The 26,944-nt window shown below is 37.0% G+C and overlaps 3 protein-coding genes across 5 annotated transcripts; 1 reads left to right on the forward strand and 2 right to left on the reverse strand.

The window, feature by feature from the left end:
* Positions 1 to 1,577: 1,577 nt before the first annotated feature.
* LOC107624737 (protein STRUBBELIG-RECEPTOR FAMILY 6) lies at positions 1,578 to 7,483 on the forward strand. Its single transcript, XM_016327177.3, has 16 exons — positions 1,578 to 1,933; positions 2,605 to 2,734; positions 2,858 to 2,929; positions 3,106 to 3,168; positions 3,253 to 3,324; positions 3,430 to 3,501; positions 3,764 to 3,835; positions 3,929 to 3,994; positions 4,095 to 4,157; positions 4,258 to 4,565; positions 4,785 to 5,074; positions 5,322 to 5,593; positions 5,688 to 5,820; positions 5,964 to 6,100; positions 6,423 to 6,579; positions 7,135 to 7,483. Exons 1-16 carry the CDS (start codon positions 1,837 to 1,839, stop codon positions 7,282 to 7,284), a joined length of 2,154 nt encoding a protein of 717 aa, XP_016182663.1. The 5' UTR covers positions 1,578 to 1,836; the 3' UTR covers positions 7,285 to 7,483.
* Positions 7,484 to 13,719: 6,236 nt separating this feature from the next.
* On the reverse strand, positions 13,720 to 14,432 carry LOC107624739 (uncharacterized). The gene is made up of 2 exons (XM_016327179.3): positions 14,238 to 14,432; positions 13,720 to 14,169 (listed from the first exon to the last, which is right to left on the reverse strand). The coding sequence occupies exons 1-2, from the start codon at positions 14,430 to 14,432 to the stop codon at positions 13,720 to 13,722; spliced, it is 645 nt and encodes a 214-aa protein (XP_016182665.1).
* A 2,741-nt stretch (positions 14,433 to 17,173) lies between these two features.
* Positions 17,174 to 19,280, reverse strand: LOC107624740 (putative UDP-glucosyl transferase 73B6). Of its 3 annotated transcripts, XM_088505460.1 has the most exons (3): positions 18,609 to 19,280; positions 17,512 to 18,384; positions 17,174 to 17,329 (listed from the first exon to the last, which is right to left on the reverse strand). In XM_088505460.1, exons 1-2 carry the CDS (start codon positions 19,185 to 19,187, stop codon positions 17,521 to 17,523), a joined length of 1,443 nt encoding a protein of 480 aa, XP_088361586.1. In that variant the 5' UTR covers positions 19,188 to 19,280; the 3' UTR covers positions 17,174 to 17,329; positions 17,512 to 17,520. The 3 variants fall into 3 exon arrangements, with proteins under 3 accessions (XP_088361586.1, XP_088361587.1, XP_016182666.2); XM_088505461.1 differs by lacking the exon at positions 17,174 to 17,329 and having other exon boundaries at positions 17,403 to 18,372; positions 18,585 to 19,247; XM_016327180.3 differs by lacking the exon at positions 17,174 to 17,329 and having other exon boundaries at positions 17,403 to 18,384; positions 18,609 to 19,244.
* Positions 19,281 to 26,944: the final 7,664 nt, after the last annotated feature.

Genomic DNA, 26,944 nt, shown 5'->3' on the forward strand with positions numbered 1-26,944 from the left:
ATATTATTATCTGCAAAATTAATTAATTTTTAAATTTATTATTTAAAAAATTATCTAATTAAATGCATAAATCTAATTAGTAAACGAGTAATGGTAATTTTGAGTAATTGACGTTTCTTTGACTTTTTTGACGTAACCGTTGGCATGAAATTGAAAAGCCACTTATAACAGTTTACAGTTCTAAAATTATAGCTTGGTATGCTTAATGACGATTTTGTATATTAGATAAATACTATTTTTGTACATTAAAATCAGCTACTAAAATTAAGATTTGAATTTTCTAAAGTTTGAATTTCACTTTAAAGAGTAAAATGTGATCTTTTACCATTGATTTCATAGGTGGGACCAATAATAAATATGAAAGAGAAATTATTCAAAAGTAGAAAGATTACACTTTACTCTCTAAAGTGAATAAAGTGAAATTCAAACTTTAGAAGATCCAAATTCCTAAAATTAGCCACCAATATATTTTTGTATAAATACATATATAATTTAATTTATTTTTAATGTATATTTATACTCTAACATATATTTTATATTGATAACTAATTTTAATAGCTAATTTTAATATACACGTAACATAACCATGTAAACTAACGGTCACTTTATTAGTAAGTAATTGATAAACTTCATCAACTGTACAATTAGAGATCAGAATGACATAATAATAATAATAATAATAATAATAATAATAATAATAATAATAATAATAATAATAATAATAATAATTTTATTATTACAAGAATTAATTAGTTTCTCATTTATATCAATACAAAATTAGATATTTATTTATATATAGATAATTTTTTAAGCGATGATAATCAGAATAAAATCTTTTACTCAAATGTTACCAACTTTACTATTTTATAATAAATAATGAAATTACACCGTTTAAGATAATACAACTTTTGTTTCAATTTATATTTTTGTCACCAAATACTTATATAAAATTACGTCATTAAACTATTTAATTTTTATTGTTATTAATTAACAAAAAAAGCTTATACTAAAAATCAATTTTGTTATTAGAGAATTTATTATTTAACAAAAAAAAAATCAACTAACAAAATAGTAGCTAAATAAAAGTCAGAAAGCTAAATTGTTAATATATTAAAAAGTAAATTAAAAGTAAAAAATTAACTAATGGTTAGACGAAAAAAAGTTAATTTCAAATCTTTTATCTTATTTATATCAGTACAAAGGATGTTTTTTTTTTTAAATAAAATATAATAATAAAATAGTAGACGAAAGAAAAATTTTAAATTGTTATTATAGAAAAAAAATAAATTACAAAAATGTTAACTAATAATTATAAAAAATGTTAATTCTAATTCTCTTTCCAATACCATATATACTATGTGATGTCATATATTTTTCAATAATTAATATGATTAATAAAAATATTATTTGTATACGAAAGTCAGTAATTAAAATTAGTTATTATGTATTTATATATTAATATATATTATTTAATTTATTTTTAATATATATTTTATATTAGTGACTAATTTAAATGATTAATTATTTTTCTCTTACTAATTCAAATTATAAAAGTTGATTTCATAAATCTAGTAATTAAATTCACACTTAACAAGTAAGAGTGATAAACTAAAGTTAAGTGGTGGCTTTGGATTCTTCTGGCGATTCGTGCTTGCCAGCTTTGCTTTTACTCGGCAGCAACAACAAACATATATAAGCATCTCATTCACATGAACACCCCATCTAATATTTAATAATAAAAATCCATTTTTGACAAAAAAGGGTTGATTTCACAGCCAAATTGGATTCTGGGTTGGAAGAATTTCACCAAAAAAGAACAACAATTGGTTGATTCAGATGATGGAGGATCGAAGGCTGGTGCTGGTTCTGATCAGCACCTGCATTCTCTGTTTCTTGGTCATTGGCATTAATGGTGACACAGATCCAAATGATGGTTAGTGATGCTGTTCATTAATAATTCAATCATGTTCATTTTTTCTTTTTTCCTTCAAACTTTATTTTTTCAATGTGTGTGTTTCTTTTGTACTTGGATGTGTTAGTTGTATACAGTGTTTTAGTGAAGAGTACTTCTTGCTATAATTGTCTTATGTTCCAATTTTCTGTTTTTGCTTTTTTATTTTTTTAATTATTTGAAATTTATCTTTATAGTTCTGCTGATTTTCCAGTAGATTAGTTAGATTTGGATTTTGGAACAAAGTTTGTAATTTTTTTTAAAATTAATTTATGAGTTTCTTTTCATCTGAATTAATGTAAATTCTATTACCATGAATAAATGTGGGTGTTTAATTTTCTTCTTTTTTTTTTAGTTAATGTTTTTACTTTTATTTTTAATTATTGTGTTTAAGCCATGTTCAATCTGTTATGAGTGGTAATAGTAGGTAGTTGATATACAATTCTTGCTCTCTTCAGTAGGAACAAGGTTGCTAACAAGTGATCCAAAATCAAGTACTTTCTGATGTAATAATAGCATGATTGGCATGTTTTTCTCATGATTTCCTCTTATATGAATGGGAATCTTCATCTTCCAATTTCATTCCTTTACTTTTGACTTCAATGTTTGTTTCTGTGTTATCAAAACTTTGTTATCCTGAATGTTTGATGCAGCTAATGCTCTAAGGAGCTTGTATCAGAATATGAACTCACCATCTCAACTAAATTGGCCTCAAAATGGCAATGATCCTTGTGGACAGTCTTGGAAAGGCATTAGTTGCAAGGACAATCGCGTCACCGAGATGTGAAGCCTTAATCTCCTAAATCCTAATCACTTTATACATGTTTCGATTATTACTCTTTTCGGCTCCAATGTCTGATATGTGTGTTGTTGTTTGGTTTTTTCCGATCATTTACTTCTTATCAGCAAGTTACCTGGTCTTCAACTTAGTGGAACTTTGGGTTACCAGCTCGAAAGCTTGACATCTGTGACTTACTTGTAAGTTAAGCCTCGTTCGGTAACTGTTTCAGGACATAAAATACAGAGACACGGAGAAAATCTGTCTTGTACTGTGTCCTGTGACAATATGCAAATGCAGCCTTAATGATCTTGTTCATTGTATATCCAGTTTTGTATGTATTGTTACTGTCGTCGTAAATCGAAAATCTTTGCAGTGACTTGAGTAACAACAATCTTGGTGGCAGCTGGTACCAACTCCCTCCAAATTTGCAGCACCTGTATGTCTTACACTTCTGTTTATTTTTGTTTCTCGGACTTTCGGTAGTCGAATTCTAACATACTTAATACTTCTTTGTATGCAGAAATCTCGCTAATAATAATTTCAATGGGCCGATCCCATATTCGATCTCTCAAATTACTTCGCTTAAATACCTGTGTGTAACTATATTCTTGAATTCTTATATGTCTTTCATTGTATACCTATAAACCTCCTTGCTAAGCCACTGTAGTAATCTGCAAAATTAACATTGATTCTGTAGGAATCTTGGTCACAACCAGTTCCAACAAGGATTGACTGTTGACTTTTCAAAGCTTACTTCCCTCTCTACACTGTAAGATTCCCTCAATTCCATATACCTTTCAGCAACATTGATGTTATGACTTCTTTGTTTTTCGTTGTGGATTCATTAAAATTTTGTACTTAAAAATTTAATATTACTTCTGATTCCATGCTAATTCATATTCTTTATTTGTTTCTGCGAAAAGGCTTCATATACATTGGCTATTTTGTGATATTTACATGCATATGATTCTTGTAATCTAAAACTTTTGAGTTACTGATCCATCAACTATAATATCTGTAAACTGTTGTAGGGATCTTTCGTCCAATTCGCTGACAGGGGACCTCCCTCAGACAATGAGCTCACTTTCGAGCTTGTCAACCTTGTAAGCATCGAGTTTTGTATTCTTTCTTTCTTTTTTCTTCATGTTTGCATGGTATTGGTTGCATTCTAAGTGGACTTATTTGTCTTTGTTTAGGTATCTGCAAAACAACCAGTTCACGGGCACCATCGATGTTCTTGCTAACCTGCCACTCGACACTTTGTGAGCCTCTTTTATGTCATTTGCTGCCATGGAAAACTTCTTTCCTATATTTATATAATAACCTTTCAAGTTCTAATTATTTTCTGAATATTTCTCTCAGGAATGTTGAAAACAATCATTTTACAGGCTGGATACCGGAACAGCTGAATGGCATAACCCTACAGTGAGTATTACCATTATCTGCAATTTTTCAAACTAAGAATATTTATTTGTTTATTTCATTATATAAATCTTGAATGATAAGCCAAGGTTTAAAATGACAGAAAGGGTGGTAATTCATGGAGCTCGGGGCCTGCGCCCCCTCCGCCTCCTGGGACACCTCCAGCAACAACCAGCCGTCACCACAAATCCGGTGGGCACGGCAGCTCATCAGGTGGTAGCTCTAGTGATGGGGGTAAAAAATCTGGTATTGGAGCCGGTGGCGTTGCTGGAATAGTGATCTCCATATTGGTTGTTGGGGCAATAGTAGCATTCTTCCTGGTGAAGAGAAGATCCAAGAAGTTGTCGTCATTAGACACGGAAAAGCTTGACAATCAGCCGTTGGCTCCTCTAGCTTCAAATGAAGTGCACGGTTTGTATCTTGGTTCTCGCATACTATTGAAAATCCTTTCTTACCTTTTTCCTTTATGATTAACTTTATGCTACTTATTTCTCATTTTAAATAGTTTCACATTTCATTCTCTTCTTGAAATGTGTTTGATATAGACCTTACTTTATATGCTTAATTTTACTTGTGGATTGTGATAAGTTAGTTATCTGAAGTAACATATTACAACATTTCATAATGCAGGATTGAATTCTATGCAGAGTTCCTCTGTGATTGACTTGAAAACATTTGACACTCCTGTGGAACCAATAAATGTTAAACCCCCTATTAAACCCCCACCTCTCAAATCATTCGACGAGGAAGAAATTCCAAAGAAGCCAACTGCTGTCAAGAAGACTGTCGCCGCTCCCGCAAATGTGAAAGCATATTCTATAGCTGACCTGCAGATTGCTACTTCAAGCTTCAGTGTGGATCAACTCCTTGGTGAGGGGTCTTTCGGACGTGTATACCGTGCACAATTCGATGATGGAAAGGTACTCCTTACCGCATTTTTACTTTACAAGTCCAATTCTATGTCTTATTCTGCGGGCAAAGATATGGAAAATCCAAAAATAATGCCATGCTCTTAGGAAATGTCTTAAAAGTGACTCACCTGAGTCTTTCTCAATATATATAAGCATGCTAATACACTTGATGATATATGTCAAAAACTGTTAACATATCTTCTGAATCCATGCAGAGGCTTATTGATGGTTTTGACTTTGTCATGAATTGTTGTAGGTTCTTGCAGTAAAGAAGATAGATTCATCTATCATTCCCCATGATTCATCCAACGATTTTGTGGAAGTAGTCTCAAACATCTCCCATTTGCATCATCAAAATGTGACAGAGCTTGTTGGTTATTGTTCGGAGCATGGACAACACCTCTTGGTCTACGAGTTCCATAAAAACGGGTCGCTGCATGACTTCCTTCACCTACCTGATGAGTACAGCAAACCATTGATATGGAACTCTCGTGTCAAGATCGCTCTAGGGACAGCTCGCGCCTTAGAGTGAGTTAGTTGTTTGCAAGTGTAAATAGAATAATGACCTCTTATTTCTTTCCCCAAAAGTCAATAACCAACCTCTTCTTTCTCTTTCTTTAAGGTACCTACATGAAGTTTGTTCGCCTTCGGTTGTTCATAAGGATATTAAGTCAACCAACATATTGCTTGATTCAGATCTTAACCCTCATCTTTCAGATTGTGGATTGGCAAGCTATATTCCAAATGCAGACCAGGTGATTTTAATTTTTGGAACAAATATGCTGTGAATTTCAGTTTCAAATGGATGCACTCTTAATGAATGCATTTTTTCCTTTTATCTTGTGTCACACGGCTTACATATGAAAATTATTAGTTCTAAATATCGTCTCATGTTCAGGTATTGAACAATAATGCTGGATCGGGATACGAAGCACCGGAAGTTGGTATGTCCGGTCAGTATACGCTTAAGAGTGATGTCTACAGCTTTGGAGTTGTCATGTTGGAACTTCTTAGTGGAAGGAAACCGTTTGACAGGTAATTGATGCATCTTTTAGGTGGTTACTCGTGAAAATGTCTTCATGGGAAGATGATAGCTGAGATGTAAACACGTGTTATGTCAAGTAGTTTAGTAAAAAATGTCAAACTATCTAACAGTTTTCAACTATTATTTTCACATGAAGACATCTTCATGTGACTAGTTTTAACATTCGCATGCTCTCCAAAATCAACAGCGCATTTAGTAACATATATAGTTTAATCTATAATATAAAACCCTTCAAAGTAGTTAGGGTAGGTAGATGCACCAATTTCTTTTGATATTATTTGTATTTTGTTGTTTAAAAAACTCCCTCGGCAGCTCAAGGCCAAGATACGAGCAGTCTTTGGTACGGTGGGCGACACCACAACTCCATGATATCGATGCATTGGCTAAAATGGTTGATCCTGCGCTGGAAGGGCTATACCCGGTTAAGTCGCTGTCCCGTTTTGCCGATGTTATTGCACTTTGTGTTCAGGTAATGTCACACATATATGTCTCCTTTTTGTTGTCTTAACGACCAAATAAACTACATATATTCATGTGCGTCTATGTGTATGTGTGTCTTTGTGTCTGTGCCTTGTTGTTTTGAGAGAGTAAACAAACACAGCCTAAGTTACTGGTTTGGCTACGACGCACTTTAAAAAGAGGTGGGTACTCCAATGAAGACTATAATTGTCTTTATATGAAGATGCTTCCTTTTGACAATCGGGTGATGGATTGTAGGGTTTTGATTTTAGCATGTTATAAGAGCGTTGCCTTTATCTAAAAGCGTTGATATTTCCTTTAAATCGTTACTTTTTCTTATAAGTCACGCTTTTAAAGTGTAACTAAACAAATATCTTAGTGGAAGGATGTTTTTGACATATTGGAGTAGATGCCTTAAAAAGAAAAAACAGCCTAAATGTTAGGGTGATCCAAATGCCAAAACTCATGTCAAAGGGAGGATTTATATGTGCTTTTAATGTATTTATCATGTCAGGAAAAGTAACTACATGATTGTTGTAATATAATGTAATGATTGTTTTGGCAGCCGGAGCCGGAATTCCGACCACCGATGTCGGAAGTGGTTCAAGCATTAGTTCGGTTAGTGCAGAGAGCAAACATGAGCAAAAGGACATTTGGGACTGAGCAAGGAGGAACACCAAGAGCGGGTGATGAGCCTGATACACCAGACATGTAAATTTTATTGCAAATAATAAGATCATTGTGTTTAATAAAATGTCTTAAAAATGGAAAGGAAAAACAAAATAATATTATTCTCTCTTTCTTTGAATGTACCTTCTAGTATTGTTTGAGGTTGAACAATTTTTTTCATGTAATATACAGCGGTAGTCCTTTCAATTTGTTGGTAATATAAATAATTATATTATTTTGCACAATTCAAGCTTTGTTTTATCTTTTATTATTTTCTTTTTTTATTATTATTTTTTTTGTAAATTTATTTATAAGACGAAGTATAGGGAGTCAATGGAGTATCTGTACAATATGTACAATGGGAATTTAGAAATGTTCGATTCAGTAGGATAGCAGATGTTTATTATCCCTAGTACCCGGATGGTTATTCTGGATAGTATGGGTGTATTGTGTTTGAGAAATTAGTAGTATTTTATCTTGAATGTTTATTTTTTAACTCATATTGGACCAAATAAATAAAATAAATAGTTCATTGTATACATTGTACAAATACTCCATTGGCTTTTTAACGGGATTCTATTTATAATATACAACAATTAATAAGTCATGATAAGGTAAGAAGTTTACCGTGATAACACACACTACCGATACTAATTCAAATTACGCACGTTTTCAATGTTTTTCCGCTCTCATTCTGAAATACTTTCTTCAGCTCTCATTCCAAAACTGTTTCATCTTCATATTCAAATTTAAAATCTAAAATCGTTTAACAATTAGAAATTTCTCAAATCAGAGTATTACTTTTTTTTATTCTCATTTTAAAACGGTTTCGTCTTCAGATTTCAAAATCCAAAACTGTTTAGCAATAAGAAACTTCTCAAATTAGAACATGAAAACTCGAACCTGACAATATTTTAAGCAATAATGTTCTACATCCATATAAAAAATATATTCAATTTATCCAAGTAATATTGGTCAGATGCACTCCCTTCCCCCCTCACTTGTTTGTCATACATGTGCTACATATAATGTGCTGCAACCTAAAGCTTTGCTCAATGTAAACCTAGGGCTGCACATAGATCGGAAAATATCCGCATATCCGTGGTAATTATCCGCATCCGATCCGAATTTTGCGGATATTATCCGATCCGTACTATGGTAGGATCGGATAGCGGATTTGGCAGTGATACTTGCGGATCCGATTCGCAGATCAGCATATTCGCACATCGTATAAATAGCCCAGTTTCAAATAAGCCCTAATGTAATGTGACCTAACTCTAAATCCCTAATGTTACGGCGCTCCTCTCTCGTTCTCTGTCTCTGGACTCTCCTCCCAGACTCTGGCTCTCCCTCTCCTCTCTGACCGGCTCTACTTTGCTCCGTCACCGGCGTTCGCTATCCATCATCGGCGTTCACTGTCCATCACCATCTCCTAAGTTCGTCATTTCCTCCAAGCTCCAATTGCACGGTCGTCGCCTCCTCCATCAACGCGGTGGACGGCGGTCGCGTTCTCCATACGCGTTCTCCATAGGTCGCGTTCTTCATTGGTGCAGCACTCGCGGTCAGTGGTCTCCTCCAGTGGTGCGGTCACCTCCTCTAGCGGTGAGGTCATCTCCTCTGGCGGCTTAGTCTTCTCTTCCATCGGCGGTGGTTGTCTCTCCAAGCGGCTTCATCAATCTGTCAGACCAGGCCTTCTTCGACTCCATCGTCTTTGCTCTTCAACTCATCTGGTATTATAGGTAATTTAATTTTAATTTTATGATTAAATATTATTTGTATACAAATGCTTATAGATTAAAGTACTTGAATCATTGTGTTATACTATTATTGTGTAATAAACTCTGTAAATTTGAATGGTTTATTCAATTGTAAACATATATGGCACTGAGGGTTTATATGGTTTACTTGTTTGGAAATTATAATGGTTTATTCAATTGTAAACAAATTTTTGAATTATGCAAATATACCCGATATCCGATCTGATCCGACCTAAAAAAATCACGGATACCATATATGATCCGATCCCATGGGAGTAGTGCGGATCGGATAGAATTTTAGCCTATATCTGATCCAATCCGATTCGTGTGTGATAAACCCAAATATGTTGAAGGACGTAAAGCCAGAGCAACCAGCTCGGATACGGATAAACACCAACGAACGCCAACGAATAAGGACAAAAGGAAACAGACAACACCCAACCCACCAAGAGGAATCATCAACCACATATCAGGAGGCTATGCAGGTGGAGGTCGAACAATCTCGGCCAGAAAATGAAGCTACAGAGCAATGTTAGTAATCGAAGGAACACTGCATTCGAAGAAAGAAGAGCACCCAGACGTCACGATATCATTCAATCAATCAGACTGTAAGTCGGCAAGCCCTAACCTCGATGACCCAGTAGTAATCTCCATCCAAGTTGGATAACTGTTGGTAAGAAAAACACTACTGGATCCAGGTAGTAGCGCTGATGTTTTATTTTATTCTACTTTTAAAAAGATGAAGTTATCAGAAAAAATAATGCACCCTTCCTCTGGAGAGCTGATTGGGTTCTCTGGAGAAAGGGTCCCCATCATGGGATACATATGGCTGAAGACAACGATGGGAGAGGTCCCTATGTCAAAATCCATTGATATCCAATATTTAATAGTAGACTGTTATAGCCCTTATAATATTATCATCGAAAGACCCGTCTTGAATATATTCAGGGCAGTAGTGTCCACTTTACACCTGTGTGTCAAGTTTTTGGTGCAGGAAAACAGGATAGCAACAGTATACGCCGATCACCAAGAAGCTCGGCAGTGCTACAATGCCAGTCTAAAGCAAAACCAAACAAAACAGACAGCTCGGCAACAAGTCAAAGCAATACACAATACTGCCAAGATCCTAACGTTAGCCAAGCTCGACCCAAGAGAGGATCTCAGCGAAAGACCCTAGCCAATGGACAACCTCCACCGAGTAACACTAACAGCGGATGAAAAGCAGTACACACACATCGGAGAAGCACTAGAGGGGGAAGAACGAACAAAACTCATAGAAATACTATGTCAGAACGCTGATCTATTTGCATGGACGCCAGACGACATGCCTGGAATAAGTCTAGAAGTCATTTGCCACAAGTCAGCAATTGACAAAGCAGTCCGACTAGTGACACAAAAGAAAAGAAACCTCGGAAAAGAGAAAAAACAAGCAGCACTAGAAGAAACCAAGAAACTCCTCAACGCAGGTTTCATCAGAGAGATCCGCTTCACCACATGGCTCTCAAATGTGGTAATGGTAAGGAAAAACTCAGGTAAATGGCGCATGTGCGTCGACTTTACAAATTTAAATAAAGCTTGCCCTAAAGACGCTTACCCATTACCTTGCATTGATAAATTAGTTGATAATGCTTCCGGTTTCAAAAGCTTAAGTTTTATGGATGCATACTCTGGTTACAACCAGATTCTAATGCACCCAGAGGACCAAAGCAAAACAGCTTTTATAACAGAACATGGAAATTTTTGTTACAAGGTAATGCCTTTCGGTTTAAAAAATGCAGGGGCGACATATCAAAGACTAATGGACAAAGTATTTCGACAGCAAATAGGTCGGAATATGAAAATTTATGTAGATAATATGGTAGCAAAAATGCCTGCACAAGGTTCACATTGTGACGACCTGTTAGAAGTCTTCAACCAAGTCCGAGCATACAACATGAGGCTTAACCCGGACAAATGTGCCTTTGGAGTTCAAGGGGGAAAATTCCTCGGCTTCATGCTAACCTCACGAGGGATAGAAGCAAACCCAGAAAAATGTAATGCAATACTGAACATGGCAAGCCTGAAGACAATTAAAGAAGTCCAACAACTAGCAGGGAGAGTAGCTGCCCTGTCACGCTTCCTACCTGCGGTGGCAAACCGATCTTATCATTTCTTTCAAACATTCTCTAAGAGTAAGAAATTCACCTGGACAGAGGAATGCGAAAATTCTTTTATGGAGCTCAAACAGCTCTTAACATCACCCCCAATACTCCAGAGACCAGAAACAGGTAAACCATTGTATTTATATTTATCAGTATCTAACCATGCTATAAGCTTGGTCCTAGTGATTTAAATAGGAAAAAGCCAAACCCAGTATACTTCATTAGTAGGGTATTACAACCAACAGAAACAAGGTACCCGAAAATAGAACAGCTGGCGTTGGCACTGATCACCACGGCAAGGAGATTACGACAGTACTTCCAGAGTCACACAATAATAGTACGAACAGACCAACCCCTAAGGCAGATATTAACCAGACCCGAGCTCGCGGGACGATTAATCAAATGGTCCGTCGAACTCTCTGAGTTCGACATTCAGTACGAATCAAGGAAAACTCTGAAATCACAAGTACTTGCCGACTTTGTATCAGAGATGACTAATGAAACACAACCTACAGAAGCCAGTTGGAGTATACATGTAGATGGAGCTTCAAACAGAGAAGGCAGCGGAGCAGGGATACTGCTAAAGGAAGGAGACAAAGTGATAGCCGAGCAATCACTACAGTTCCGCTTCAACGCAAGTAACAACCAGGCAGAATATGAGGCTCCGCTAGCAGGACTGAAACTCACCCAGCAACTAAAGATACCTCGGATAACGGTTTACTGTGACTCTTCACTAGTAGTGCATCAAATTAAAGGCGAGTACCAGGTAAAAGATCCTTTGTTAGAGAAATATTGGCCCATAACAAAGGATCTCATCTCAAAATTCAGTAAATTTGATATTATTCATGTAAGCCGAGAATAAAACACCAGAGCCGATGTGTTATCCAAATTAGCCACAATAAGGCAAACGGAAAACACACCGGCGCTGTCTCAACTAACACTCGATAAGTCGAGTTTCGAGCAGGATACAATTTTAAGCATCATGCAGGTACAAGATTGGAGAACACCTTTTCTCGATTACATCAACACAGGTGCCATACTAAACGAGGAACCAAACTTGCTGCTCTTCCGAAGAAGAGCAAGCTTCTACACAGTGGTAGGAAACACCCTGTACAGACGAGGACACTCCCAACCACTCCTCAAATGCATCAGCAAGGATGAGGCCGAAGAAGTTATGGCAGAAACACACGAAGGGGTCTGCGGAAACCACATCGGGGGCCGAGCACTGGCCGCCAAAATATTACGAACAGGGTACTACTGGCCAACGATCAAAAGAGACTGTATCTCAAAAGTCAAGGCATGCGACAATTGTCAAAAGCACGCCACCGTTTCAGGAATCCCAGCCAAAAAGCTACACACCATAGAGGTAAGCTGGCCTTTCGATAGGTGGGGACTGGACATCCTCGAACCTTTCCCGAAAGCGCCAGGCCAGATAAAGTTCCTTTTAGTATCAATAGACTATTTCTCCAAGTGGGTAGAAGCACAACCACTAGCACACATAACGGCAGAAAAGGTGAGCTCTTTCCTATGGAAAAATATCATATGTAGGTATGGCATCCTGAGAGAGATAATCTCGGATAATGGGAGACAATTAATAGACCATAAACTCGCTTCTTTCCTAACAAATTTCAAAATTACACATCATTTCAGCTCAGTTGAGCACCCACAAACCAACGGGCAAGTTGAATCAGCTAATAGAATTATCTTGCAGGGTTTAAAGAAAAAGCTCGGTGAGGCCAAGGGCGAGTGGGCCGACCTCATTCCAAAAATCTTGTGGAGTTACAATACTACAGTACAATCTGCTATAGGAGAAACTCCCTTCAAGCTGGTATATGGTGCAGAGGCACTAATCCCAGTGGAGGTCAGCATTCCAACGATAAGGACCGAGTTTTACAATCAACAAAACAACTTGCAGGCCCGAACAACCAAGCTAGACCTCGTGGAAGAAGAAAGAGACATTTCAGCCATAAGGCAACGAGCTATGAAAAAGTTCATAGAGCGAAGACACAGCAAAAGAGTGGCACACAGATCCTTCAATGAGGGAGATCTCGTACTTAGAAGGACAGAAGAAGCACGGAAGCCCCCATCACATGGAAAATTAGCAACAAATTGGGAGGGACCGCTCCGAGTATTTAAGAACCTCGGCAAGGGGGCTTATAAGCTAGAAACCCTAAGAGGAGATCAACTTCCAGGAACATGGAATGTCTCCTCACTAAGGGAATATCAATCATAATACATATTGTAAATCCGCGGATGAGGGTACTCTTTTTCCCCTTCGAAGGTTTTTTCCCAAACCACATGGGTTTTACTCGAAGAGGGTTTTAACGAGGCCGGACGCCACAAATCATTGTACAAACGTCATTACTATTGCAAACAAACCATTAGTGTTATCATAATCCTGATAACTAACATATCTTATAATCAAAGTGCTAACAGTCAAACCGAGCTTCATACTCGGAAACCAACAAACATAAGCCGAGAATAATACTCGGAAATATCCAAAAGGCAACACAAAGCTAAACACATGTCCAAGGCCAAAGAGCCATACATAAGTTTACAAAACGAAACATAAATAAAAAAGGCCTAATCTGCCTTGTCACCAATGCTGGACTCCTTGCTATCATCTCCATCAGCAGCCTCATCATCCATAAGCTGGTCATTGACGACCACCTTAGTTGCATCCAGCTTTGTAACATCGGACTCAGGGAATAACACCTTCACCTGAGACACGGCTCGATCGAAGCCTTGTGCAAAGGCCTCGTAAACCTCATGCTCCAGCTCTTTAATCCTTGACTCTAAATGATTATTCTCACCTTTAACAGTCTTAACTTGTTCAGCAGAAGCAAGTTGAAGACTTCTCTCCTCAACAAACTCGGCCTCCTTCAAACTCAGAGAATAGGACAACTCAGCAATGGTTTTTTCTTTCTCTTGAACGGCCGAGCATAACTCAGCAATATCCAAGGAAACCTTGCGCTCCCTCTCCAAAGCAAGTTCTTGGGCCCTTTCGACAGCCACAATACACGCACCAATCACCTGCAACAAAGACAGAGGAGTCAAAACGGCATAAAGTACAAACAAACAAAGCAAATTTAATTCCTCACCTGCAGGAAATGGCTTGTCCCAACATGTCCGACCTCATCAATCATCTTCATATCATCAGGAAAGCAGCAAAGCTCATCAGCCATAACAGAAAAGGGATAAAATTTACCCCACAGAGACCGAGCATGCACGTCCTTCAGATAACCGTGCAACCTTTTTTGAGACTCGTAAGCCGATTCCACCCTCTGGAGCTCCATAGACGAATCCCCTCTCTCCAAAAAAGTCTCAGCAATCTTATCTTTCACATGACCCCTTTTTCGCTTCGACTTATAGGTCGGATCAGGTTGAAAGGCAGGACCTTTCTCAGCATTTGTAGTCGAACCTTCCTTCTCCCCTTTTTTCTACTGATTGAAGAATGACTTCAGTCTGGCAGTAGTGATAGTAGGAGCCTTGTCACCTACACGAAAATTGGCAACATGAAAACAAACCAAACGAAATGCAATAGCAAAACAACAAAAACTAAATTACCTAGGTAATCTAGAACAGCTTGCCTATCGGTATCCCATTTCAACAACTCAGATACGGACAACAGACCTTTTGGACCCAACATCTCAAACAAAAACTCTATTAAAATCTGGTCATCAACCGACCTATCATCCACATCCAGAACTTGCATAGGCTCAGGACACCATGACAGAGGGAATTTCTCCACAAGGTACTCGTTTAGGTACAAGGGAAACTCCTCAGGCACGCTCCTAACCTTAACGAACATGGTCTTAAAATCTTAAAAAGAGGACTTATAAAGACCAAAGATAGCACGGCGAGGATAACTACTCAGGTTAACCCAGAGCCCACGACCAACCCCTTTAGCCTGGAATAACGAGAAGAAGAGCCTAAGAGACGGAGGACAATTAAGGAATTCCATCAAAATCTCGAAAGCCCTCACAAACTTCCACGAGTTAGGATGAAGCTGACTAGGAGCACAGTTCAACCAGTAAAGAACACCACATTCAAAATCAGTGAAGGGAAGCCTAACTCCTAACTCAGTAAACAAGCAGCTGTACATATAGAAAAAGGCCCAGTCATCGCGACGATGGAAAACACGATCACCAACATCACAGGGAAGTACCTCTATCCTAATACCATTACCACTCCTAACCCATACGTTAGAACCTATAGCACATCAACCGACTCCATATCACTAAATTGAGAAACATAACCCTTAACCTTAGCATCAACCCAGCTATAAAGATCACCCTCACCTACACCAGCCTTTTCCTCTTCCATACAACAAGCTAAAGAAAACCAAAATGAGAAAGAAAGAAGGAACAGAGACGTGAATCAACACTCACCTTTTTTGCTCATTTTCTCCAAAATGTAGAATCCCCAAATACAAAAAACCAAAAGGTGCAAGCACGTTTATTACACAGTAAAAAGAGCAATTACATATGAACCGTTACCTTCCAATCCAAGCCATCAAAAAACCCACGATCAAAACTCAACCAATCACACGGTCAGGGGCACCTTGAAATTCGCAACACAAATAAAATCAATCACTCATTAAAGCGCGAAGAACAAAGCAAGCATTAAATGCTGCAAACGTTTCAAATTCACCCATAGAAATAAGCCGAGCTTGGGGGCTGAAGGGCACAGATGCAAAAAATCCTTGGCTGAGGTATATGACATTACCGAGGAAAAAGCTCACCTTTGTTCTGTCCAAACCAAGGCAAGCTTGGGGCCTATGATACGTCACCACATACCTTGGCCGCCCAAAAAGCTCGGAACGTAAACAGATAAGATCGGGCCAACTTATTTGAAAATAAAGAAACGTGCTCAACAAATCTGATCACCAAAACAGAATACGATAACCAACCTACAAACTCGGACTTATCCACAGCAAACGGGTAAAACAACGTCTATAAAGCCGAATTGATATTCTCGACTAAATATCAGGTTCTATTCTCAATCTTCATATTTACTTGATACACTCACTAGAGATTATTATTATTGACTTGAGCGTCGGAGTATCTTTTACAGGTATTTCAGCCGCGGTGTTCAGTCCTGACCAATGTATAGCTCTTTCTCTTCGTCAGCAGCCTGCTCGAAATTGCTAAAACTCAACCAATCCAGTACACGGACAAATCAGTTAGTATCATTGTAGAATCGATCAAATTAGTTCGGTTAGTTTTCAGTCTAAAATCAAACCAAACCGAATCGATTACACCCCTGTATCTCCCCCACCGGTATCATATTCTTGAGTAACAGTTCTTTCAGACCCCACCTCTTCATTCGCACAAAATCCCCTAGAATTCGCCTCTCCATTATCCTCAGTACAGCTAATCGAAGCTGTTACCTTCTTTGATTGGCTATTTTTGATTGGCAAATATATGGAAGTATGGAACATAAGTTTTTCTTTAAAATAAAAATTAACAAACACAAATTTAAATAGAAGATGAAAATTGAATGGAAGATGACTTTAAATTTAAATAAGGAAACTAAACTATTAAGCTGCGAGCTAAATGAAAATTAAGTTTGACCGAATTCTAAAGACAAAATGTTGTATGGCCTAGTTATTTCTATTTATTATTTTTTATATATAATAAATTTGGATAAATAATTTAATTAAATTTTTTGAAAAAAATTTAAAATATAAGAACTTATATTAAAAGTAATTTATAAATAAATTATTTTATATTTAAATTTTTATTCTAAAAGTACTTGTCTTAAAGTTGTTTTAATAAATGAGTGATAAAATAGTTTTTAAGACGAAAAAAATTAAATTTTTTTATTTTTTCAAAATCTCTTAAACAATTTTTTGAGAAATTAAAAATATATTTAAAAAAATTTTATCAAACAACATTAATATGACTTTTTATAAGTCAAGAGTCTAACAAAATAGCTTTTGAAATTTTTTAAATGAGTCAAAAATTCAATACACCAAATAAATATAATTTAATAATTAAATAATTCATAAGAATTATAATTTGAATCGATTGGATTTATTTCTCCACGGTAATTATTTTAGAACTATTATTATTATTATTATTTCAAAATGGTGAATACAATACAATACAAGCATGTATGGACTTAAGGTCAAATAGATATTCCAAATTGCATCTCTCAAATGACTTCATGCCATAATTGAAGGAAAAGTCTAGGACTAGCAATTTTATCAAATTCTAACCAACATGTAACTAGCAAAGTAACTAGTAAAGAAAAGTGAATTATTTGATGAAATCTCACACTAATTTTATACCATTAAAATCATTATTAATGACTATTTGATGGCTACAAATCACAAAAATTACTTGCCCTAGTACTCCTCAGTGCAGATACTTGACTAGCTCATCGAGCACGCGATCTTAAATCCTCAATCAAAGAGTTGAATTGCGAATAAGACGATCCACCTTCCTCCACAGCTTCTTTAGCCTTCTTCCCAAGCTCCTTCGCTCTTCTCCTCAACTCCTCTGCTTCCTCACCTTCCATCACCCTCTTCACCGCCTTCTCTATCACCTCCTTCTTCACCGGCTCACCTCCCATCATCCCCACCCACGTTTGAACCCCAACACCAACCCCAATCCTCACTATGTCCCTCACAAACATCGCATTATAAAACTGCTCTGCATACATCGGCCACGTCACCATCGGCACCCCGGCACAAACACCTTCCAACGTCGAATTCCAACCGCAATGCGTAACAAACCCGCCAACTGCTTCGTGCTCAAGAATCATCACTTGCGGCGCCCAACCTCTTATGATCAGCCCCTTCCCTTCCATTCTATCTTCAAACCCTTCTGGAAGCCACTCTAACTTCTTCTCATCTTGTTCTTCGTTCTTTTTTGATCCTTTGTTCACTACCCAGATGAATGGATGATTCGAAGCTTCTAGACCCATCGCGATCTGTTTAAGCTGAGCGTCTGGGAACGTTGTCATGCTTCCAAAGCACACATAAATAACGGAGTTTGGTTTCTTTGTCTCAAGCCACGTCAAGCATTCCTGCTTGTCGATCCCTGCTTCGCTTCCTCTGCTTGCTTTTTCCTCCGTCTCCCTCTTGCATAGAGAAACTGGACCCAACGACCATGCTCTTCTGCCAAGCTCCTTGGTGTAATGATCGGCGTAAACTGGTTCCAGTTCGTAGAAGCTGTTGGCGATCACACCAAAGCTCTTCAACTCCGATTCGTTGGAATCATCAAGCAACTTGCAGAATACCTATGTTGCACAAATACTACTACTGAGTACTGAATACTAAATACAATATATTAAACAACTTGTTAATTTAAGAAGGTGAAGATTGGTAGAAACTATGTGGAGTTATTTTCATATCAAGATTCTAATACGTTGAATTATTTAATGGCTTTGATCAATCAACTTCATATCAAAATAACTGGAGTCTCCACCGTGAAAATAACAGTATTCGATGCATAATAAGAGACCTCGTCATCTCGAGGGATTTGTGGCAACTGCATCTTGGTCAGAGTTATGTCGCCGGGAAGGTTGGGAACCAAGAAAGGTTCTGTGTAGGATGAAACCTTGTCTTGTGGCTTGTAAGTTCTGATGCAAGCGGAAACGCACAAGGGGAAGAAGCCCAACCCATGGAACACGATCCTTGGAATCCCGAATTTGGCGGCGGAGTCTGTGGCCCAAGGGAAGAACATATCTGCAACAACACAATTCGGATGCAGTTCTTGCAGCACTTGCTCGAATGGGTGTTGAAGGAGCACGGTGGCTTTCATGAACTTGATGAGCTTATCCGGTGCGAATGCCGACTCTGAATTCTCGCAGCCTTCAGGCAAGCCAGTTTCCTCTGGTGGCGGGAACTTGATGGTTCTGAGGGTAATTTGGGATTTTCCTATCGTTCTTGAGATGAAGGGTGCGTTGTGTGTGGTGGTGACTATGGTGGATGTCACTCCTCTTGCGGCGAAGACTCTGGCTAAGTCAACGCATGGGATTATGTGACCGTTAGCAAAGAACGGGAAGAAAAGAACATGAAGTTGGCGGTTCTCCTTGCCCATTGTTGTTGTAATGTTGGTAATTTTACTATAGAATTTGGCTGTGGTTTGTTCTGTTCATATATAGTAGAAGATTAAAGATTGAAGTTGCAGGGCGCGTTTTGCACGAGTTCAGGTTAAATATTAAATAAACAACAATGTTAGGAACAAGAGTTATAAGCCAAAAACCAGTCAAATTACTCTTGGCCGAATCTAAAATCTCTAGCCGAATGGTGTATAAATCTAAAATCTCTAGCCGAATGGTGTTTATGCTAGACATTATAGTGTTTCTTCTGAATCTATTTTTTGATTTATCATGTTTTAGACATTTGGGGAGGGAAAGAGGGTGAATAGACGGAAGCTAATTGAATTAGTTTCCGTGATTTACGTTTTAATGATATTGAATGTATCTTCTCCTAATTTGAATGTGATGAAACATTTAATAACTAATATTTTAAATTATAAATAAATAAAATTAATTACTATATTTATAATTAATTAAGTTGTTCCATTTTTGACTAATTTAAAGTTGATTTCATATACTTTGTCTTAAATCAATTATGTTATGTGTACATTGAAATTAATTATTAAAATTAATTATTAGTCTAAAATATATATTAAAATATAAAATATATATTAAAAATAAATTAAATAATATATAATATATAAATATATAATAATAATTATTATTATTATTATTTTTTTACCAAAGATACCCACAATCTCTTAATTGAGTATGGGGAGACTATGTCATTCGAGCTATTACTCATTGGCTTTTTTTTTTTTACCAAAGATAAGAAACTCGAACCCGCAACCTCTTAATTGAGTATGGGGAGACTATGCCATTTGAGTTATTACTCATTGGCTAATAATTATTTTTTTTGATTGATTTTAATATATAAATAATATTTTTAATATTTAATCTTTAATATTGTTGTTTTTATTTTGCTATCTATAAGATTTTTATTAATTTAATTTTTAACAACACTTGGCATAGCAGCCGGGCAGAAGCGCATTGATTCAGGAACCTCTTCGGCATGCGTTGCACGAGCATATATTAAAATATAAATTCTTATTAACATGAATTTTAAAATATATTTTAAAAAACATTATCATAAAAAATAGAGTAAAGTATCACTTTGGTCTTTGTTCATTTTTCAAAATGACAAGACGATCCTTAACCAAAAATACGTTCCATTACGATCCCTGACCTTGTATTCTGTCTGCCAACCCGGTTATTCTGTCAGTTTTTCGGCAAAAACTCGACGAAAATTGCTGACGTGTCAGGTTAAAAAATGGACAGGAACCTAGTTGTCTCTAAATTTAAATTGGTTAGGAGTTTATTTGTCTTTATTATTCTTTAAACAATATTTTTAATTATATTTTTATTCATTATATTAATATTCTTTTTTAATAAAGAAGTACAAACTAATTAATAAATTATTCAAATTTAAAAATATCATTTATTATGAAACCAAATAAATAATTTTTAAATATAATTTTTAAATATATAAATAATAAACATTAAAATTCAGTTAATACATTAATAATAATAATCCTATGATATACTATTAGTATTATAACTAATGAACATATTATTTGATATATAGTAAAATTTTTTTTATTAGTAACAAATTTAATTTTTTATCTCTTTAAACTAAATTAATAATTTTATTATGTTTTATTTCATTCAGTATTAGTAATCTACTCATAGTGTATTTTAGTATAAAGATATCAAATAGAATTATTAATTTAGTTTAAAGAGATAAAACCTAACATATTCAAACTATTAAACAGAAGGCATAAAAAGGTGGTTTTCTAAGAATATTTAAACCTAACTTAACCTTAAATCTAAGTCCTATACTGCCATTCCTCCATACCTCCAACTCCATCATGCATTTTCACAGACAAATAGACAGATAAAGGCAAACACAAGAAGGTTACAACTACTGCAGGTAACAAATACACATTTAGCATGGCAAATATAGATAGGCACACCCAATTAAAACACAAGCAAGTAATTCAAGTAATATGTGTATGATGCATGCCTGTCCTATGGCTGATGAGGCTCATCTGTCGGTTATCCAGCCAACCCGACAAGTTTGAATTGTCCTTAGACTGTCCCTCGACGTACATCCTCAAGAGTCTATGCATAGCTTTTTCTCAAATAATCAATATTGCTCAATGGGGGTAACATTCCCGGGAATTTATATAGTGCCCGGTCACACTTACGTCGTAGGGTCAACAGCGTATCGAGTTTTCAACCTGGTACACGTGGTGGCAAGCCACGACACTTAATCCAGAGAATCTTGTATCTCAGATTATTCAAATTCATAAGCCATATAAATAATTCAATTAGAATTCATCAACATCCACATCATTCTCAATCGCATCTCATTCATCATTATACGTCAATCATATTCAATTCTTAACCTTCATTATCACACTCCCATTCCGTCCATCAATAATTCCAATTCAAAACATAATTCATTCTTTCCAAATGAATCAAACTTAAAAATACTCATTTTCTTAATAACTCAAAATCAAACCATATAACCTTTGAATCTAAATCTTTATAAATAATCATATAAACAAAATCTCTAATTTTTTTTATAAAATTTCGGCAGCATCTCCTCTAAAACTCGAACTTTGTCACCCTTTTCGGGTCCAAACCTGCATTCTTTTCAATTCAACTTACCCTTCCTCATCATCATAACAATCACCACAATAAATCTACCTCAGATAAACAATTATACTAATACAATATTCAAATCCAACAACCAAAATTCAACTAAGAATCATAGTTCACAAATCCTAGGCTTTTAACACAAAATACCTCATTATCACAACAACCTCCACAATAGTTATACCTCAAATCAATAATTCGCCAAATCACCAGTTAATCAACAAGCACCAAACCGACCATGTTCATCAACAGGATACTAAGCATTAAATATACACATGCAATCCAACTTATCCTATGGTCATCTAGCCTAAGTTTTCACAGAACATTATATATTAAATGCAAGAAACCTAAACCATACCTTAGCCGATTCCCAAGTATTATTCCAAGACAATTTTCCTAAAAGAACACAGCCCTCAAAACCTCAACTAATTCGCTTCCTCCAAGTTCCAGTATTCACAATTTCAAGCTCCAATTATTTATTCACAACCTAATACACATTCATAACACATATATATCCAATTTAATACTTAAAGCTCAAATTCAATGAAAATAAAATAGAATTATCGTATGCTCACCTTACCCAAACTTTACATAAGCAAGAGTGAACGTTTTTCTCAAGCTAATTGGATCCTAAAACATCAGAAATCAAAGAAATTCAACCTTCCCATTAAAAATTCGAAAATTGGGGGAAAATAGGGCTGAGAGTGATTAAAAAAGTTACCAGTGAAATTGTTCCTGTAGAAATGTAGAGCTCGATGCAGTGAACGCGTGGCCGCAAACGGTTCGGCGATTGGAGCTCAGACGGAGAAGTTATGGGAGTTGGAACTTTGTCGTAAGGGTTCCGCGTTCCTTTTCTCTCCCTGGAGCTCAGCTGCGTCATTGAGGAAATGAGAGAAAGAAGAGCCCGTGTCTCTTTTTAATGTGCTGGTCTGGTTGAACTGACAGCTCGGTCTGGGCCCAGTTCAACCGGTTCGGTCCTTTCGGTCCAATTTTAGACCGTTTTCTTCGAAATTAGTGTCAAAATTCTCGTTTCGATGAGCTCTACCCTAATTTGATATAATATTCGCATTTCTAATCCTCCTTATTAAAAACTAATTTATTGACTAATTATCTACTAATTTAACCGGAGTTTACATCTTACCCACCTAATAAAGAATTTTGCCCTCAAAATTCAAATCTAGTTACCTGAAAAGAGATGTGGATAGTCCTTTCGCATATCTGATTCGAGCTCCCAGGTATGTTCCTCGATACCAGCTTGACTCCAAGCTACTTTTACCAATGATACTTCCTTCCCACGTAATCGTTTAATACTGATGTCATCAATTCTCACCGGAATTACTGGGAGTGTTAGATCTTCTCTTACTTGAATTGGTTCCGGTTCTAGAACATGACTTGCGTCAGGAGTATACTTCCGAAGTTGTGATACATGAAACACATCGTGCAAATTTGAAAGATACGGCGATAAGGCAATTCTATAAGCCACTGGCCCAATTCTCTTCAGGATCTCAAACAGTCCAATATAACAGGGATTTAGTTTCTTAGTCTTAATAGCTCTTCCCACTCCAGTGGTTGGTGTAACTTTCAAAAAAAATGCTCCACTTCCTCAAATTCTAAAGGCTTTTGCCTCTGATCAGCATAACTTTTTTGGCGGCTCTGGGCTATAAGCATTCGACTAAGAATCTTTTTTATCTGTTCAGTAGTTTCAGCTATCATCTCAGGCCCTAATAAACTCCTTTCTCCAGTTTTATACCAACACAACGGAGATTGACATTTTTTGCCATACAGAGCCTTATATGGAGCCATTCCGATGCTTGCATGATAGCTATTATTATAAGCAAACTCTACTAATGGCATATACCGATCCCAGCTTGCTGGCTGGTCCAAAACACAAGCCCTTAGCATATCCTCCAAGGTCTGAATAGTTCTTTCTGACTGACCATCTGTCTGAGGGTGATACGCAGTACTCAAGCTTAACTGAGTCCCAAATGCACGCTGAAAAGCTCCCCAGAATCTTAATGTAAAGCGAGGATCCCTGTCAGATATAATGGTAGAAGGCACGCCATGCAACCTGACAATCTCTTTAATATACATTCGAGCTAATTCTTTCATTGTACAACTTATTCGGATAGGAAGAAAGTGAGTTGATTTTGTCAGTCGATCCACAACCACCCAAATAGCGTCACAGCCAGAACAGGTCCTAGGCAAACCTATCACAAAGTCCATTGCAATACTCTCCCATTTTCATTGTGGAATCTCTAAAGGCTGAAGAGTCCTTGATGGTCTCTGATGCTCAATCTTAACATTCTGACACGTTAAACATTTAGATACATGTAATGCCACATCATTCTTCATACCTGGCCACCAGAACATCGCTTTCAAATTCTGATACATTTTAGTACTCCCCAGGTGAATTGAGAATCCACTCTTATGAGCTTCCTTCAAAATACTCTGTCGTAGGTCTCCGATATCTGGCACAATAATCCGGTTCTTGAACCTCTACAAACCATCCTGTCCTTCTGACACTCTCCACTGTTTTCTCTGTTCAACTGCTGGTAATACCTTACATAACGCTTCATTATCTTGATGAGCCTTCAGAAGTTCTGATTTAAAATCACGTGAAATCTGCAACTGACTCAAAGACAAAATTCCAGATTCTTCTCTAACTCTCAAATTCAAACCTTGAAATGCCTTCAGTAACTCTTCCTCCCGTAGCATCATCCAAGCTGCATATAAAGACTTTCTACTCAAAGCGTCCACCACAACGTTCGCTTTTCCTGGATGATAATTCAATTCAAAATCATAATCTTTCAGAAGCTCCATCCACCTTCTCTGACGCATATTCAACTCTTTCTGCTAAAAAAGATACTTCAAACTCTTATGGTCTGAGAAAACATGAAACTTAATACCATAGATGTAGTGCCTCCAAATCTTTAAAGCAAACACAACAGCAGCAAGTTCCAAATCATGTATCGGATAGTTCATTTTATGCGGTCTTAATTGCCGTGAGGCGTATGCTACAACATTCTGGTGCTGCATCAGAACGCACCCCAACCCTTTCAGAGATGCATCACAGTACACTTCAAACGGTTCACTTGGTTCAGGTAATACCAATACAGGTGGAGTAGTCAACCTATGCTTCAATTCTTGGAAATTCTCTTCACATTCCGGAGTCCAGACAAAAGGCGTATCCCTCCTAGTCAATTTAGTTAAAGGTAAGGCGAGCTGTGAAAATCCCTTAATAAATCTACGATAATACCCCACCAAACCTAGAAAACTCCTAATCTCTGTCACTGAAGTTGGTCGCTCCTAATTCATCACTGCTTCCACCTTAGCAGGATCCACAGCTATCCCCTGCTTACTCACTACGTGGCCGAGAAACTTCACTTCACTCTTCCAGAACTCACATTTAGATAACTTAGCATATAACTTCCTGTCTCTCAAAATTTGCAGCACAGTTCGCAAGTGATCAGCATGTTCCTCTTCAGACTTAGAATAAACAAGAATATCATCAATGAAGACAATAACAAACTTGTCCAGATACGGTCAGAAAATTCTGTTCATATAATCCATAAATACTGCTGGGGCATTAGTTAACCCAAAAGACATCACTGTATACTCATAATGACCATAATGCATCCTGAAAGCAGTTTTTGGAATATCCTCGTCTCTAACCCTTATTTGATGATATCCGGATCGCAGGTCAATCTTAGAAAACACACCGGCACCCTGTAACTGATCTATTAGATCATCGATTCTAGGCAATGGATATTTATTTTTCACAGTGATCTTATTCAATTGCCGATAATCGACACACAACCACATACTCCCGTCCTTCTTCTTTACCAGTAACACTGGCGCTCCCCACAGAGAAACACTTGGTCGGATAAAATGCTTACCCAACAGATCTTCCAGCTGAACTTTCAGTTCAGCCATTTCTAAAGGTGACATCCTATAAGGAGTAATTGAAATCGGACTGGTTCCAAGCACCAACTCAATTGCGAATTCCACTTCCTGGTTAGGTGGAAATTCATTAATATCATCTGGAAATACATTTGGAAATTCACATACAACTGGAATCTGCTCTAAACTCTGATCATCACCTGATACTCCCGCAGTTAATAACATAATACCCTGACATTCAGTTCCAGAACAATTTACTATCATAGAATTCAAATAGTAACTATTCACCACAACCGGTACTTTTGACCCTTCCGGCATAAACTGTACTGACTTCTCAAAACAATCAAGCAAAACATGATTCTTGGATAACCAATCCAATCCCAAGATGAGATCAAGACCAGTCATAGGCAAACAAATCAAATCATGTACAAATTCACGCTGTTGTACTCGAAAGGGAACTTGTGGACATCCTATCCTAGTCACCATAGCTTCATGAGTAGCATTATATACTTTCAAATCGTAATCTAAAACTACCATTCTCAATCCTAATTCATGGGCCTTTTCAAATGCAATAAATGAATGACTTGCTCCTGAATCAAATAAAGCATTTAAGATTTTACCAGCTATTTCACAATTACATCTAATCAGTGTCTTAGATCCCTCAGCACCTATGGTAGAAGTGGTGTATACTCTCCCCGGCTGCTGCACCCTACCAGTCTCATACTTCTTCTCTGGACAATTACTGGCTATATGCCCGGGCTGTCCACAGGAATAGCATACTCCAAGTCCTAGTCTGCACAGAACTCCAGGATGATACTTTCTGCACTTCTGACAATTCAGATCTTGCTGTGGCTGCTTTCCAAACCTTTTTCCTTGACTAGCATTAGTATTCGGTCTTCTGTAATTACCTTGACCCTGAGTCTGCTGCAGAACAAAGCCTCCATGCTTGAAATTCCTACCTCTCAGAGCAAAGTTTCTCCTAGAAGGCCTCTAAAAAGGCACCCTCAAACTTCCTTTCTCTGCTGCCGCCTTCCTCACACAATCCTCAGCCACCCTACTCTTATTCACCAATTCAGAAAACACCGTGATCTCCATTGAGGCAACGAAGCTCAGAATATCGCTCCGAAGACCTCCTTCATACTTAATACATTTCCATTCAGCAAAATCTTCAGGCGCACCTTGACAGATACGAGAA

This window comes from Arachis ipaensis, chromosome B2 (genome assembly GCF_059453495.1).
Source record: "Arachis ipaensis isolate K30076 ecotype BB chromosome B2, ASM5945349v1, whole genome shotgun sequence".
Taxonomy (NCBI): domain Eukaryota; kingdom Viridiplantae; phylum Streptophyta; class Magnoliopsida; order Fabales; family Fabaceae; genus Arachis; species Arachis ipaensis.

Bases quoted from the DNA above. Each gene is read 5' to 3' on its own strand.
- LOC107624739 (XM_016327179.3), bottom strand. From the start codon at position 14,432: ATGGAGCTCCAGAGGGTGGAATCGGCTTACGAGTCTCAAAAAAGGTTG. The intron at 14,170-14,237 runs GTGAGGAATTAA...TCTTTGTTGCAG, and splicing joins GGACAAGCCATTTCCTGCAG to GTGATTGGTGCGTGTATTGT.
- LOC107624740 (XM_088505461.1), bottom strand. From the start codon at position 19,187: ATGGGCAAGGAGAACCGCCAACTTCATGTTCTTTTCTTCCCGTTCTTT. The intron at 18,373-18,584 runs GTTATTTTCACG...GTATTCTGCAAG, and splicing joins CTTATTATGCATCGAATACT to TTGCTTGATGATTCCAACGA.
- LOC107624737 (XM_016327177.3), top strand. From the start codon at position 1,837: ATGATGGAGGATCGAAGGCTGGTGCTGGTTCTGATCAGCACCTGCATT. The intron at 1,934-2,604 runs GTTAGTGATGCT...TGTTTGATGCAG, and splicing joins TGACACAGATCCAAATGATG to CTAATGCTCTAAGGAGCTTG. The intron at 6,580-7,134 runs GTAATGTCACAC...TTGTTTTGGCAG, and splicing joins TTATTGCACTTTGTGTTCAG to CCGGAGCCGGAATTCCGACC.